The sequence below is a fragment of the Colossoma macropomum genome, unplaced genomic scaffold, assembly GCF_904425465.1.
Source record: "Colossoma macropomum unplaced genomic scaffold, Colossoma_macropomum, whole genome shotgun sequence".
In the NCBI taxonomy this organism is placed as follows: domain Eukaryota; kingdom Metazoa; phylum Chordata; class Actinopteri; order Characiformes; family Serrasalmidae; genus Colossoma; species Colossoma macropomum.
In genome coordinates, this window is record NW_023494793.1 from 5094476 (window position 1) to 5108891 (window position 14416).

The following is a 14416-nucleotide window of genomic DNA, read 5'->3' on the forward strand; positions in this document are numbered from 1 at the left end:
GTTGAGAAGCCAAGTCAGATCGAGTGGTATAAAGCACTCTGGAGTAGTGGAAACACATTCTGTGGAGCGACTATTAATGCCTGGCAGTCTGATGGACGAGTCTGGGCTTGGTGAATGCCAGGAGAACGTTACCTGCCTGACTGCACTGTACCAGCTGTAAAGTTTGGTGGAGGGGGGATAATGATATAATGCTATGGGGTGTTTTTCAGGGGTTGATCTAGAACCCTTAGTTCCAGTGAAGGGGAATCTTAATGCTTCAGCACCAAGACATTCTGAACAGTTATATGCCTCCAACTTTGTGGGAACAGTTTGGGGAAGAACCCTCTCTGTTCCAGCATGACTGAGCCCCAGAGCACAAAGCAAGGTCCATAAAGGCCTGGCTGGGTGAGTTTGGTGTGGAAGAACTTGACTGGCCCGGACAGAGCCCTGACCTCAACCTGACCTTTGGGATGAACTAGAACAGAGATTGTGAGCCAGGTCCTCTTGTCCTCATCAGTGTCTGACCTCCCGAACGAATGAATGGACAAAAATTCCCACAGACCCTCTCCAAAATAGAAGATAGAAAGATTCCCAGAAGAGTGGAAGCTGTTAAAACTGTAATGGGGGACCAACTCCATATTAAAGCCTATGGATTTAGAATGAGATGCCATAAAAGCTCCTGTGTGCGTCCCAATACTTTTGTCCATATAGTGTATATGGTAAGCTGTGATGAAAGGTCAGGTAAATATGATGATAGGAAGTTTTTCTGTTTGCGCATGTCGTGCGTGTTGTGTCCAGTGTTGACGGAGTGGAGTCCAGGTGTCTGGCCTTAGACATCATCAGCTTGTAATTATGAGATAATGGACTCAGTGTGATCAAAATAAAGCAGCAGATTTAGAGACTCTCCAGCACAGCAACAGAGCGAGAGTCTACAGCCTACAATTACAGCCCACTCACACTTTCTCTGTATGTCTTCCTCTCCCTGCTTCTTTCCCTTCTTTGTTTTATGGCATTTTTATTCTCTTATGAAACAGAATGGAGTGGACAGAACTGCTCTGTGAGGTTTCCTTTCTGATTTTGCTGTTTTCGTCTGGCCTGTTATGCTAGGTTAGGGCTGCGCGACATGGACATAACATGTGAGGTTGAAAATCACGATGATGAACTATTATTATTATTATTATTATTATTATTATTAATATCTCTAGCTTGATGTGCCATAAATAGACTTTTTTCCCCAGTCTAAATAGAAATGTATCTAACCTCACTTAAAAAAGGAAAAAAATACAAAAGCACTGTTAACTATTGTGCAACATATTAGTTAATACTTTTAATACTATTAATTAATACTAGTAGCTATATAATTACTGTAATACCTAAATGCTGTGGAATGCTGTATTTTTTAAATACTTTAATTTTCTCCCTGAGGTCCATATCTGAATGTTTGATCTACCAAAAACAGGTGTAATTCATTTTTACATGACCATTTTCCAACCTGTCTAAGACTAAGGTATGTAAATGACCTCTTTTCTGATTGGCTGTCCTCTGTTGTGCCTCGATCAAGAAGCAGTTCAGGCTGAAACACTCCTTATGACTTCACTGTGAATGGGCGAGGCTAAAATATCAACTGAATAGGCAGACGTATGTAAATGCACTGCTTTTGGTGACATCACAAAAACAGGGAATTCAAATTGGACCGTTTTTGCGGCTTAATTTTCATATCATGTACATGAGTGATTTTAACACTAACACTGTTTGCATACAATGTAAAACTGTTATGTGTGTGTGTGTGTGTATATATATATATATATATACACACACACACACACATATATATATATATATATATATATATATATATATATATATATATATATATATATATATATCATTACCTTTAAACAGAACTAAAATCCTGATATCTGGATGTTAATCACATTTGTAAAAGTTTATTTCCACATAAACTCTGTGATAAAAGTTTTTATTTTAAGTCCAGTCTTCAGTCTTTACCGTCTCTCTCTAATGACGCTGTGCACGTGTCATGTTTTCTTAAATAAGCCAGCATTTTCCAACTTTGTAAAACCTTTAAGAGCTGAAAATGCCAAGCATATAAGTGAGCTATAAACTCTGAAGTTGTGAAATGAGGACCTCTGTTTCCTTTTTTGGTTTCTGCTCAAATTAGATCATAAAACTTGTGTGATGTGTTCGATTATGTTACGTTGCTAACAGCATGTTTATATGAACTTGCCTCTCATAAAAGGAATGATTTCACAACTTCACAAGTGCTCCCGCAACTAGTGAAAACCCAGGAGGTTCACACGGGCAGTGCAGATTAAACATTACAGTGAGGTTCATCGGGTTCATTGGAGTTATCGCAGGCCCTGGTGGAGCCCTGGAGGATTATGGCTGAAGGTACAGCACCAGTGAAAAGTGGGCTGAGCTACGAGACTGTTACTAATGAGCGGTCAGAATTCAGACTTTAGGATGGCTGCTGCTACTGTTTTAGCACTGTGACATACTTCTCAGTGTGACATACGTCTGTTTGTGTCAAACAGTGTCAGGCACCACAAAAGCAAGTCTGTTTGAGATTACCTGCACTTTATTTTTCTCCCTGAGGTGGACCTACATCATTTTGTGGGGTTTATGCACCAAAATAGTCATCATTCACTTTAAGTGACTATTTTCCAGCGTGTCTTTATCCTTTACAGTTAAACAGGCTGTTTTTGTTACTTCTCCTACTAATATGTGTGAATGATCTCTGTTCTGATTGGCTGCTGGTGCTGATTTCACTATCGGCCTACAGAATCTTATAAATATACACCAATCAGGCATAACATTACGACCACCTCCTTGTTTCTACACTCATTGTCCATTTTATCAGCTCCACTTACTATATAGGTGCACTTTGTAGTTCTACAGTTACAGACTGTAGTCCATCTGTTTCTCTGATACTTTGTTAGCCCCCTTTTACCCTGTTCTTCAGTGGTCAGGACCCCCATGGACCCTCACAGAGCAGGTACTATTTGGGTGGTGGATCATTCTCAGCACTGCAGTAACACTGACGTGGTGGTGGTGTGTTATTGTGTGTTGCGCTGGTCTGAGTGGATCAGACACAGCAGTGCTGCAGGAGTTTTTAAACACCTCAGTGTCACTGCTGGACTGAGAATTGTCCACCAACCAAACATATCCAGCCAACAGCGTCCTGTGGGCAGCGTCCTGTGACCACTGATGAAGGACTAGAGGATGACCAACACAAACTGTGCAGCAGCAGATGAGCTGTCGTCTCTGACTTTACATCTACAAGGTGGACTGACAAGGTAGGAGTGTCTGATAGAGTGGACAGTTAGCACTGCTGTGTCTGATCCACTCGCACCAGCACAACACACCCTAACACACCACCACCAGTCCATGGGGGTCCTGACCACTGAAGAACAGGGTAAAAGGGGGCTAACAAAGTATCAGAGAAACAGATGGACTACAGTCTGTAACTGTAGAACTACAAAGTGCACCTATATAGTAAGTGGAGCTGATAAAATGGACAATGAGCGTAGAAACAAGGTCATAATGTTATGCCTGATCGGAAGTTAATGAAGGGTTTATGTATTGAAAGCCATTTTGGGTGATTTCTGTTGGTTTATTTCTTCGTGAAATTATGTTTTGGAGAGGAGACTGGTGACAGTCTGAGTCCAGCGTTTGTTAGCAATGTTAGCTTAGCGTCTCCCATTGTAAAGTAAAGAAGCAAACTTCAGATGTCAGCCATGTCTCGGTTGATCAGTTGCAGGTGGGGTCGTGAAAAATCATGCTTATTTGTTTTTTCGACGAATTATTACAGGGTATTTAAAAAAAAAAACGTTCAGTCAGGTCAGTCTGATCTTGACCGGTAGCGTAGAGCCGTGTTGTGAACCGTGTGTGGTTGTCGTTTGTGTAGCCGAGTGGGCTTCTGAGTGAAGATAACCACACACACACACACACACACACACACACACACACAGCACGAAGCCTAAAGCTGTTTATCTCTGGTCCTCAGTCCAGCAGTGACAGATAACATTACATCAGTACATGTTAACACAATCTGACACACACACGCTCTCGTCCTCAGGCTGTTTACCGATGAGGGATAACATTATTCTTTCGCACAGCTGGACGTTGTTTTTACAGATGTCTGTATACAAAAGTTTGAATGTCCCTGGTCAGTTAAGATGTTTTGTTAGTGAAAATAAGTTGGTCTGCAGGGAGAACACTGAAATACCGCTGCACGTTTTAACGCACAATTAAAATAACTTTATAAAGTTTATTATGTTGGGCAAAAACTAAAACTTTACATGGAAAATGTGAAAACTTTTGCACAGGGCACATTTGAAATGTCGTCTCTTGCTTTTTGCAGATATTCGGTTAATCCAGGCTTATTGCTTGGAGGCCGGTTGCCATGGAAACGTGGCTGTTTGATGCTGAGTTGGTCTGAACTTGTTTGACTTCACGTTTTTCCTCATTTTTTTTTCTTTTAATATTTATTTTTTGTTTTTTGGGTGGGAGGACCGTGCCAAATATGTCCTGGCTTAAACACCCGAATGTTCTAAATGAATCCTGGCTTGGTTGATGTGGACGCTCTCCAAAGTCTCCTGCTCGGACGTCTTCTGCTGACCGTGGCCTCAGCAGGCCGAGGGCTGATGGAGCAGGACTTGGACGGGTCAGAAATTCGAGCCAAATGTCAGTGTTCTGCTGTTCCGCCAGCGCAGAGCCTGAGACCCTGAGTTTGGATACGAGCTGTGAGTGAGGGTGGTCAGCTTACATCAGCGGTGTGGACGCTGAGGGGTCAGCAGTGAGGGGTTATGGGAAAAGTAAACAGGACGTGACATGGCTCCAAAAAATGAAAACAGCCCACTGTCACCGTGCCTTCTGACCTTCAGCGCCTCTCTCTCTCTCTCTCTCTCTCTCTCTCTCTCTTTACCTCTCTCTTTACCTCTCTCTTTATCTTTCTACCTCTTACATAATCTACCTCTTTCTCTACCTCTCTGTCTTCCTTCTCTCTCTCTCTTTTGCTTTATCTCTCTCTTTACCTTTCTCTTTCTACCTCTTGCATTCTCTACCTCTCTCTCTTCCTTCTCTCTCTCTCTCTCTCTCTCTCTCTCACTCTCTGTCTCTCTCTCTCTCTTTCGCTCTCTATCTCTCTCTCTCTTTACCTTTCTCTTTCCACCTCTTTCTTTACCTCTGTCTTTCTTCATTCTCTCTCTCCATCTCTTGACCTTTCTCTTTCTACCTCTCACATTCTCTATCTGACTCTGTGTATCTGTCTTTTTTCATTTCCTCTTATTCTCTCTCTCGCTCTCTCTCTCTTGCTCTCGTTCTCTCGCTCTCTCACTTTTTCATTTAATCTGTCTTCTTTCTCTCTTACTTTTTATCTTGCCGTTATCTTTCTCCATTTCCTTCCTCGTTCTCTTTATCTTCACTAGCTCTTCCTCAGCTTTCCTCCTCTTCTCTCTCTCTGAGCTTGTTCTGCCTCGAGCATTTGTTTTCTTGCTCTAATTTGATTGGATGTATTGACTGGAGTGGAATTGTGGGTAATGGTGACAGATGAGTGACAGTTTTCCCAGAAGCTGTTCTGTGTGGCGTTTAAATCTGCTCAGTTGAACGTTCCTCACTGAGCCCCGAATTAATGCAATGCTAGTGAAAGTGCTTTACCTTTACGCAGAGTGGACGTTAAAGCCTGTAATGCCAGAGTTAATGACCGAGTTAATGGCTGATTCATCTGGTTCACTGTAAATCACTGTCCTCGGTTTGATTAGATAACACTTTATCAGACCAGTGTGAACGTTATTAGTGATGAATCAGTGAAGAAATGCATCGTTTAAAACCTCCTGTTGCTGTGTTTTAGTCCCCTGAATAAAAGTGGGCAACAGCAAGAATATAACATCAATAAAACATTAAATATGACATCAATATAGCATTAAATATGACATCAATATAACATTAAATATGACATCAATATAGCATTAAATATGACATCAATATAACATTAAATATGACATCAATATAACATTAAATATAACATCAATATAACATTAAATATGACATCAATATAGCATTAAATATAACATCAATATAGCATTAAATATAACATCAATATAACATTAAATATGACATCAATATAACATTAAATATGACATCAATATAACATTAAATATGACATCAATATAGCATTAAATATGACATCAATATAACAACATTAAATATGACATCAATATAACATTAAATATGACATCAATATAGCATTAAATATGACATCAATATCACAACATTAAATATGACATCAAAATAACATTAAATATGACATCAATATAACATTAAATATAACATCAATATAACATCAATATAACATCAATATGACATCAATATAGCATCAATATAACATTAAATATGACATCAATATAACATTAAATATGACATCAATATAACATCAATATGACATCAATATAGCATCAATATAACATTAAATATGACATCAATATAACATTAATTATGACATCAGTATAACATCAATATAACATCAATATAACATTAAAAATGACATCAATATAACATTAAATATGACATCAGTATAACAATAGATATGACATCAATATGACATCAGTATAACAATAGATATGACATCAATATGACAATAAATATGACATCAATATAACATCAATATAACATCAATATAACATTAAAAATGACATCAGTATAACATTAAATATGACATCAATATAACATTAAATATGACATCAATATAACATTAAATATGACATCAATATAACATTAAATATGACATCTAACATCAAGACACTTGTAGACGTATTTTTATGAAGCGTCCATTCATATTTATTTTATCAGAGCTTTGCAAGTTGGAACGACGGGCCGAGTCGAGTCTCAGCTTTAAATTTTTTGAATCTCAGAGGTGCGAGTCAAAGACAAGTTATAACTTGACCCAGAATCACACATCAAAGATGTCTCAGAGACTGCAGATTTGAGTCAGACTTGCACCTCAGAGACTCAAGACTCAACTTTGACTTGCACCTCAGAGACTTGAGACTTAACCTGGACTTGCACCTCAAAAGACTCGAGACTAGGACTCATATCTCAATGACTCGAGACTGGACTCGGACTTGCATGTCAGAGACTTAAGACTTGGCTGTGACTCACACCTCAAAAACACTACACTTGACTCGGACTCGCACCTCAAAGATTCAAGACTTGACTCGGACTCGCACCTCAGGGACTCCACTCGGACTTGCACCTCAGAGACACACGACTTGACTTGGGACTCGCACCTCAGACTCGAGACTCGACTCGGACTCACACCTCAAACTTATATATTCGGCTTTCGTTTATTTTCCACATGTATGCATTCGTTTATTTGCTCAACATAAATAAAGATCTCCAGTAACATTTGTGTCTGTTTTCTGCAGATGAACTTGCTGGCTGACCACTGGACCATGTGAGGGTGCTAAAGAGTGCAGCATCAGTGGGTCTTTGCCAGTGAGTGAGCGTGTGGAGGAGGAGTGCCCAGGAGGAGGAGTGGAGAGGAGGAATGGGCGTGGGGAAGAACACCACCTGCAAATCCATGGACTCCACCGCAGAGCCAGGCAAATATGAGGAGGGGAACAAGCACAGCGCCAACTTCTACCCCATCCCCGTGAGTCCGACCGTGAGCTAGACCTCTACCTGTGAGGTCCGAATTAGGGATGTGCATTCTGACTAATTTGGATATTTGAGAAACCGTAAAAGTTGATGACTCAGAGTTGTGAATACGAACAAAACTTTCTGTTAAAACAAAAAATCGACGTTTCCCTGAATCGTTGCTCTGTATTTTTCTCCATCTTGCTGTGATGAAATGTAAGAAGTGGCTGAATAGTTTCAGTATTTCAGTACCAGCACACTGAACAGTCACCCCAGTCCCTGTACGCATTAGTAAAACAACAGTGGCGTTAAAAGATGATAATATGAATGATCTGTCTTATTAGCCTGATAAAGGGGAACTCAACCGATTTTGCAAAATTACTTAATCATTCAAAGGTTTAGATGCAAACAAAATCATTCAGAGTGGTTCGGTGTGAAATGAGCCTTTCTAGAGAAATTTAGAGTCAGAATTTTTCCCCATTGTAGTATTAGGAACCAGACGTCTGTGCGCCTATAATACAAACATCACCATTTTATTTGCCATCCGAGATGACCAGTGAACTTGCATGTGTCTCACAGGTTATATCTATATACCTTTATATCACACTAATAAAGGTAAAATACTGCTAAATTTGAAAAAATGCATTTTCTTGGGTACTATTTTTTTCCTTACAACGCCCTGCCGGTGCCCCTCCGCCCTGCAGGCGTTTTGTGTTGTTTGGGTCGGCGGCGTTGCGTCACACGGTTATGCGAGTGACTAATTAATGAGCGGAGCTGCGACAGATCACAGCTGCACTTTGCTAGGTAATGGTTCAGTATAGTGTTGAACTGCGCTGGACCAGGATGCATAAACTAATGGAGAAAATACAGTGCGGTGCGTTTGTTTTCCGGTTGCCAGTACCAGTCCCAGAAATCCTGAAGTTGTGGCTAAATGTTTTGAAGCTACACACAAACACCGAAGTTGAACAACTCTGCAAATTTGGGGTTTGTAGCAACCACTTCACCGACAAAGACAGACTTACTGAAGACCAGCGGGAGAAAAATGCAAAGCGTATTTCTTCAAATGCCGACTGTGAAAGAAAATTCCCTCTGTTTTATTTTCCACCACAGAAACTGGAATCAAGCTAAGAAACGCTTGTGAGTGAAACAAATTAGCTGTCGTTAGCAAATATTACGTTGCAATAAAATAACTATCTGCCTCGCTGTTCGACCTCATAAACTGGTAAGCAGAGCAAGTAGTTCCGACCAGTTTCCATTCGCTCTGGGCTGCTCTGCGTTGGCTCTGTCTTCTTCTATGGATCTACTTCCAAAATAGTTATGAAAACTGTAAAAATAAACCGTAAACAGAAGCTGCTGTTGGCGTTAGCTGTGTTAAACGGGTGTTAGTAACAACAAGAGTGTGTTAGCTCAAAACTTTGTAACAACTATCACAAAACACTGTCTCGGGTATCAAGCAATGTGTAGTAACCTAATGGGATGCAGCTTTCAGAGCCATTAAATGCTTCGGACGTCTGGTTCCTAGTACTACAATGGTGGACAGTTCCGACTCTAGAAAGGCTCATTTCACATCCAAACCACTCTGAACGACTTTGTTTACATCTAAACCACTGAATGATGTAGTAATTTTGCACAATCGGTGGAGTTTCCCTTTAACTCGTGAACTCCTACAGCCCTAATTTAAACCCATAGTGTGGAGGTGGATGGCTGTGATTAGTCCGGCTTCACAAGCAGAGAAACCACTTTAAAGAAATTGCATTTAAAGACATCATTTACATATGCAAATTAGAATCAGTCTTCAGGGTAAACGAGCTCACCTGCAGTGAATCAGTACGCATTCAAAATGAGCATATTAGTAGTCGAAATATCCGATTGTGTAAGATAAAGATGGTGTGTTTGTTTAGCCCGAATGGTTATTGAATGTTCCTAATATGAAATCTGATGCACACAGTGAGACATGTTGGTATAATCTGTGCATCAGTAAAAGCAGAGCAGTGCGGATGGAAACCTAATACAGCGTCTGATACAGTCTAATGGAGTCGAATGCAGCATGTTTGTTTCTTTTTATTGCGACACAAATGCACATAATCTGCCACGTGTTGCTTCACTGCTGGGCTGTGTTTTAATTTGGCGGTCAGTCTGAGTGAGACAGATTTGGTTACTTTGCTTATGAGTCAGAACTGTGTCGTGACCCAGATCAGGGTTATGTAAAAGGGAAACAGACCAAATATGTGGGCAGGATGTACTAAGCTCTGAGCACCTCAGCATTTGCTTGTGATTTCATAAAGCGAAAGGTGAAGTAAAGGAGAATTACACCAGTTTTTCAAAATTTGCACATAATTAAATGGATAAGATGTCAACTGTCATTCAGAGTGGTTTGGTGTGAAATGCTTGATTCTAGAGAAACCTAGTCAGAATTTTTTACAGTGGTGGTGATAGGAACCAGACGTCCACCTCTAAAAGCTCCCTCACAGAAAGTTATCAGCTGAAATGGTTAGCCTTAGGCCTGACATTGTTTTATGATAGTTTTGAAATCAGATTTCGGCCTTAGCACTTTAGGGGTGGAGATGTACATGCAGGGTGTTGTGAGGCAAAATAGTCCCTAAAAAAAAAAAGCTTTTGACCAGAAAACCCAAGACGTGTGTAGATTCGCTCTTTTCCTGTAGAGAAAGTCAGCAAAACAAACTTTTCCCAGTATGTTCAAACTTTTGTATACAACTTTATATTGTTTGGGATCTACTGAATATATCACAGCTTAAAAGCCGTATCACAGTGTGTCAATGTTGTGGTATATTGGAGTAAGAGGTCTATCACTCAGCACTACACTGATGCATTTTTTGAAGTCCTAATACAGTCGTATGCAAAAGTTAAAACACTCCTTGTCAAATTTCATATCTTGTTTGCATGACAATAAGTGAACACATCCTCTACAGAGAACACACTGAAATATGATGCTTTTCTGGTGATTTTCGTGCAAAATTTCATTTTTTGCAGAGCCACATTTTTTTTTCTTCTCTAAAACGTTGAATTCAGCAAATAATTAGAATTTGTGCATGGAAATGTGTTCACCATAGAGGATGTGTGTGTGTGTTTTTTATTTTTTATTTTTTATTTATTTATTTTTTGGGATCGACAAAATGTACTTAAACCAGGGGTGCCCGAACTTTTGCATGCGACTGTGTCTAGTCAGGTACAGAAACGTTTCTCCACAGTTTAGAAACACCTGCTTTTAATCCCTCATTCAGATTTTTTTTCTCAGTTTTTTTTATTCTTAATTGTGTCGTTTTGGTGTTTTGCCTCATTTCTGTCTTAATCTCGTTTCGTAATCGTGCCTGAAGGTTTCCTCGACCTCAGCTGAACTCTCGCACTCACATTCCTCAGCTACAGGCTTTTCCTCCTCGTCTGTTTCCTCGTTCCACCTCACCGCTCAGGGGGAGCTTTTGGCTCGTGGTTTCTGCTCCCCATCGCGTTCTGGCGGAATTATGACTCCTTATTTTATTAGAGTCCGAAGCCGTACCTGTAACCTGTGATTACTGGTGCTTTTCTGCACGTACTGTGTCGAATGGCAGGACAGTTGGAATCTGAGCTCGTTTTCCAAAGTTATTTGTTTCACAGTTATATTGTAGCTTAATTATATGGTCAGACAGGTTTAAATAAAGCAGTAAGCCACAAGAGGGTGTGCATTACAGTGATTTTACCACAGATAATGTTTGTTAGGCTCGCATAAAGCAGATAATTGTAGCAAACAATTCTCCTGCCAAACAATGTAGTTCGTTAACAGTAGGCTGTGGTTGCTAAGCAACGGAAATTATACCGCAAACAGCACAATGGTCTTTATAACTTATAACGAATAATTCAGCTGATGTCAGCAATCAGACAGATTTCAGAAGCCGAACCATCAATTTTATAAGCATAACTTTAAACCAGGCCTCGACTCCACCGTGCTTGGGTCGTGTTTTCGCTCTAACAGTGTGGTGATTAAATATTTTCAAGTTTGATACAAGTTTCACTTCTGATACCAAGATACAGTTGTTTTCTGTCTTTTATATCATAAAAGTATTTTGATTCTACAGATTATTAAATCTTTCAGAACTGCACAGGTGTGTTCAGAGAAATACTAATGTTATACCAAAACAAAAGACTGTGAAGTGACGTGAAAAGTAGTGATATTCCAGAACTGTAAGATATGAACTATACAGGTTATTAACAATATAAACTATATAATTAATATATGATATATAACTTATAAGCTATAAACAGTGAAACTGTTAAGTCCAGACTTATTAGATTTATTAGGTTTACAACACCTGAAATTGATACCTGTTACTCTTTTTTGCCATTTTGTAGTTTCCACAAATATTAATCCTACAGTAGAAATAATCCATGTTATATTAATCCTGTGCTATAATGTGAACAGCAGAAATAACCCAGGTTATATTTATCCTGTGCTAGAAATTGAACAGAAGAAATAACCAAGATTATATTAGTCCTGTGCTATAAAGCAAAGAGTAGTAATAACCCAGGTTATTTTAATCCTGTGCTAGAAAGTGAACAGCAGAAATAAATCCAGGTTATATTAATCCTGTTATACAAAGTGAACAGCAGAAATAACCCAGGTTATATTAATCCAGAGCTATAAAGTGAATTGTAGAAATAACCCAGATTATATTAATCCTGTGCTCTTCTTATTATTCTACTGTTCACTTTATAGCACAGGATTAATATAGCCTGGGTTATTTTTACTGTTTATTTTATAGCACAATATTAATATAACCTGGGTTATTTTTACTGTTCACTTTATAGCACAGGATTAATATACCTGGGGTTATATCAATCCTGTGCTATAAAGTGAACGGTAGAATAACCCAGGATGTATTAATGCTGTGATTTAAAGTGAACGGTAGACCCAGGTTATATTAATCCTGTTCTATAAAGTGAACAGCAGAAATAACCCAGGTTATATTAACTCTGTGCTGTACCGTGAACAGTAGAAATAACCCAGACTATATTAATCTTGTGCTATAAACAGTAGAAATAACCCAGATTATATTTATCCTGTGCTACAAAGTGAACTACTCTGTAATTTGCACTCTTATCCTGTGTGAATCGTTAATAAACATTGACATGTGCTGCAGTTTCATTACACCTCCATGTTAAATCAGCCCCATCCTAACGGTGCTTCAGTAACAGTGTATGTGAGCAGAGCAGACCTTCCACTCTTAATGAAAGGGGAGTAAATGGGAGGCGTCTGAGTGGATAAGGATGGATGTGTCTGACTGGCCACTAAATGCTAAACTGGACACCAAATGTAGGTGTGAAAGGAGATCAAGTGAATGAATTGATCATGATTAGTAATGTTACTGTCTCATATGCTTAGTTTGATAGATTCTTTCTTTTTATAGCAGAGCCATAATGACACAATCTGTTCTGGTGTGTGTGTGTGTGTGTGTGTGTGTGTGTGTGTGTGTGTGTGTGTGTGTGTTAGGTGGTGGTTAACGGGGGGGCTCCAGCTCCTGGAGATCAGGACACAGAGGACACTGAGCTCATGGCCATCTACACTAAAGAGCGCCAGGCCACAGATAAGGTGAGCCGTTCAGATGTGCACTTATCGTTATATATTTATAATAATCGCAATAAACAGTTCCTCCGTCAGGCTTAATCACCTAGCTACCACACACACACAGCAACAATGAGTTTGAGTTCTTGCACATTAGTGTTTCTAACATGTTCACTGAGTCTGTGGAAAACACAGTAATACATAACATAATTACAGATTATTAAGTTTAATTATTATTAATACATTTAAGGCATTTGGCAGAAGCTCTTATCCAGAGTGACTTACGAGATCACTTTACACATGTAGGTGAAGGTAGCGTTAGGAGTCTTGCCCAAGGACTCTTATTAGTATAGTGTAAGGGCCCAGGTGGGGGGTTGAACCCCACTCTACAGCATAGAGGGCTACACTATACCAACCATGAATAATAATAATAATGATAATAATAAGTAATAATCTTTATTTATACGGCACTTTTCATGCTGTTGGCAGCTCGAAGTGCTTTACAGACAGGTAGTACAAGAAAGTACTAATCTTACAAGACAATATAAGACACAGATCAAATTAAAAGATAAATACCAAAAAGATGTAGAGTCTTAATTAAATGCTGAGTTAAAGAGAGACGGTTTTAGATGCTTCTTAAAACGAGCACTGAGATTGACTGTCTAATAAGAGGTGGAATCGAGTTCCCCAGTTTAGAAGCAGAATAACTGAAACTAAAAATGTATGATATATAATTTATTGTATTTAAATACATGTATTTATACATTATAGTGATAAATGTTGCTCATTTAAAACCTTCATGTTGGTTTCGTTGATACTGAGACTTCTTCAGTTGCAAAGTCTTCTAGTGTAAATGTTTGTTCTTGTTGTTTGTTGGTGACACATTTCTGATTTCTGAGTGATTCACTGAGGCTCACAGAGCCGTCACAGAGCTGCTACTGTGCTCGGTTGGGTGAATCAGCTGAGAATGAAACATTTATAGACTTTTTTCACGTTTTTACTCAAGTAGGTCATTGATGGGGTGTCTCTCTCCCTCTCTCTCTCTCTTTCTCTGCATCTCTCTCTCTCTCTCTCTTTCTCTCTTTCTCTGCTTCTCTCTCTCTCTCTCTCTCTCTCTCTCTTTCTCTCTTTCTCTGCTTCTCTCTCTCTCTCTCTCTCTTTCTCTGCCTCTCTCTCTCTTTTTCTTTCTCTGCCTCTCTCTCTCTTTGCCTCTCTCTGCTTCTCTCTTTC

At 39.3% G+C, this 14416-nt stretch overlaps 1 protein-coding gene across 1 annotated transcript in view; it reads left to right on the plus strand.

Annotated features, from left to right (window-relative positions):
- slc23a2 (solute carrier family 23 member 2) overlaps nucleotides 1-14416 on the plus strand; it is a 63334-nt gene that overhangs the window by 22828 nt on the left and 26090 nt on the right. The window contains exons 2-3 of the mRNA XM_036578264.1: nucleotides 7422-7648; nucleotides 13115-13213. Coding sequence (XP_036434157.1) covers nucleotides 7544-7648; nucleotides 13115-13213 — 204 coding nt within the window. The 5' untranslated portion in view covers nucleotides 7422-7543. The remainder of the gene's footprint in view (nucleotides 1-7421; nucleotides 7649-13114; nucleotides 13214-14416) is intronic.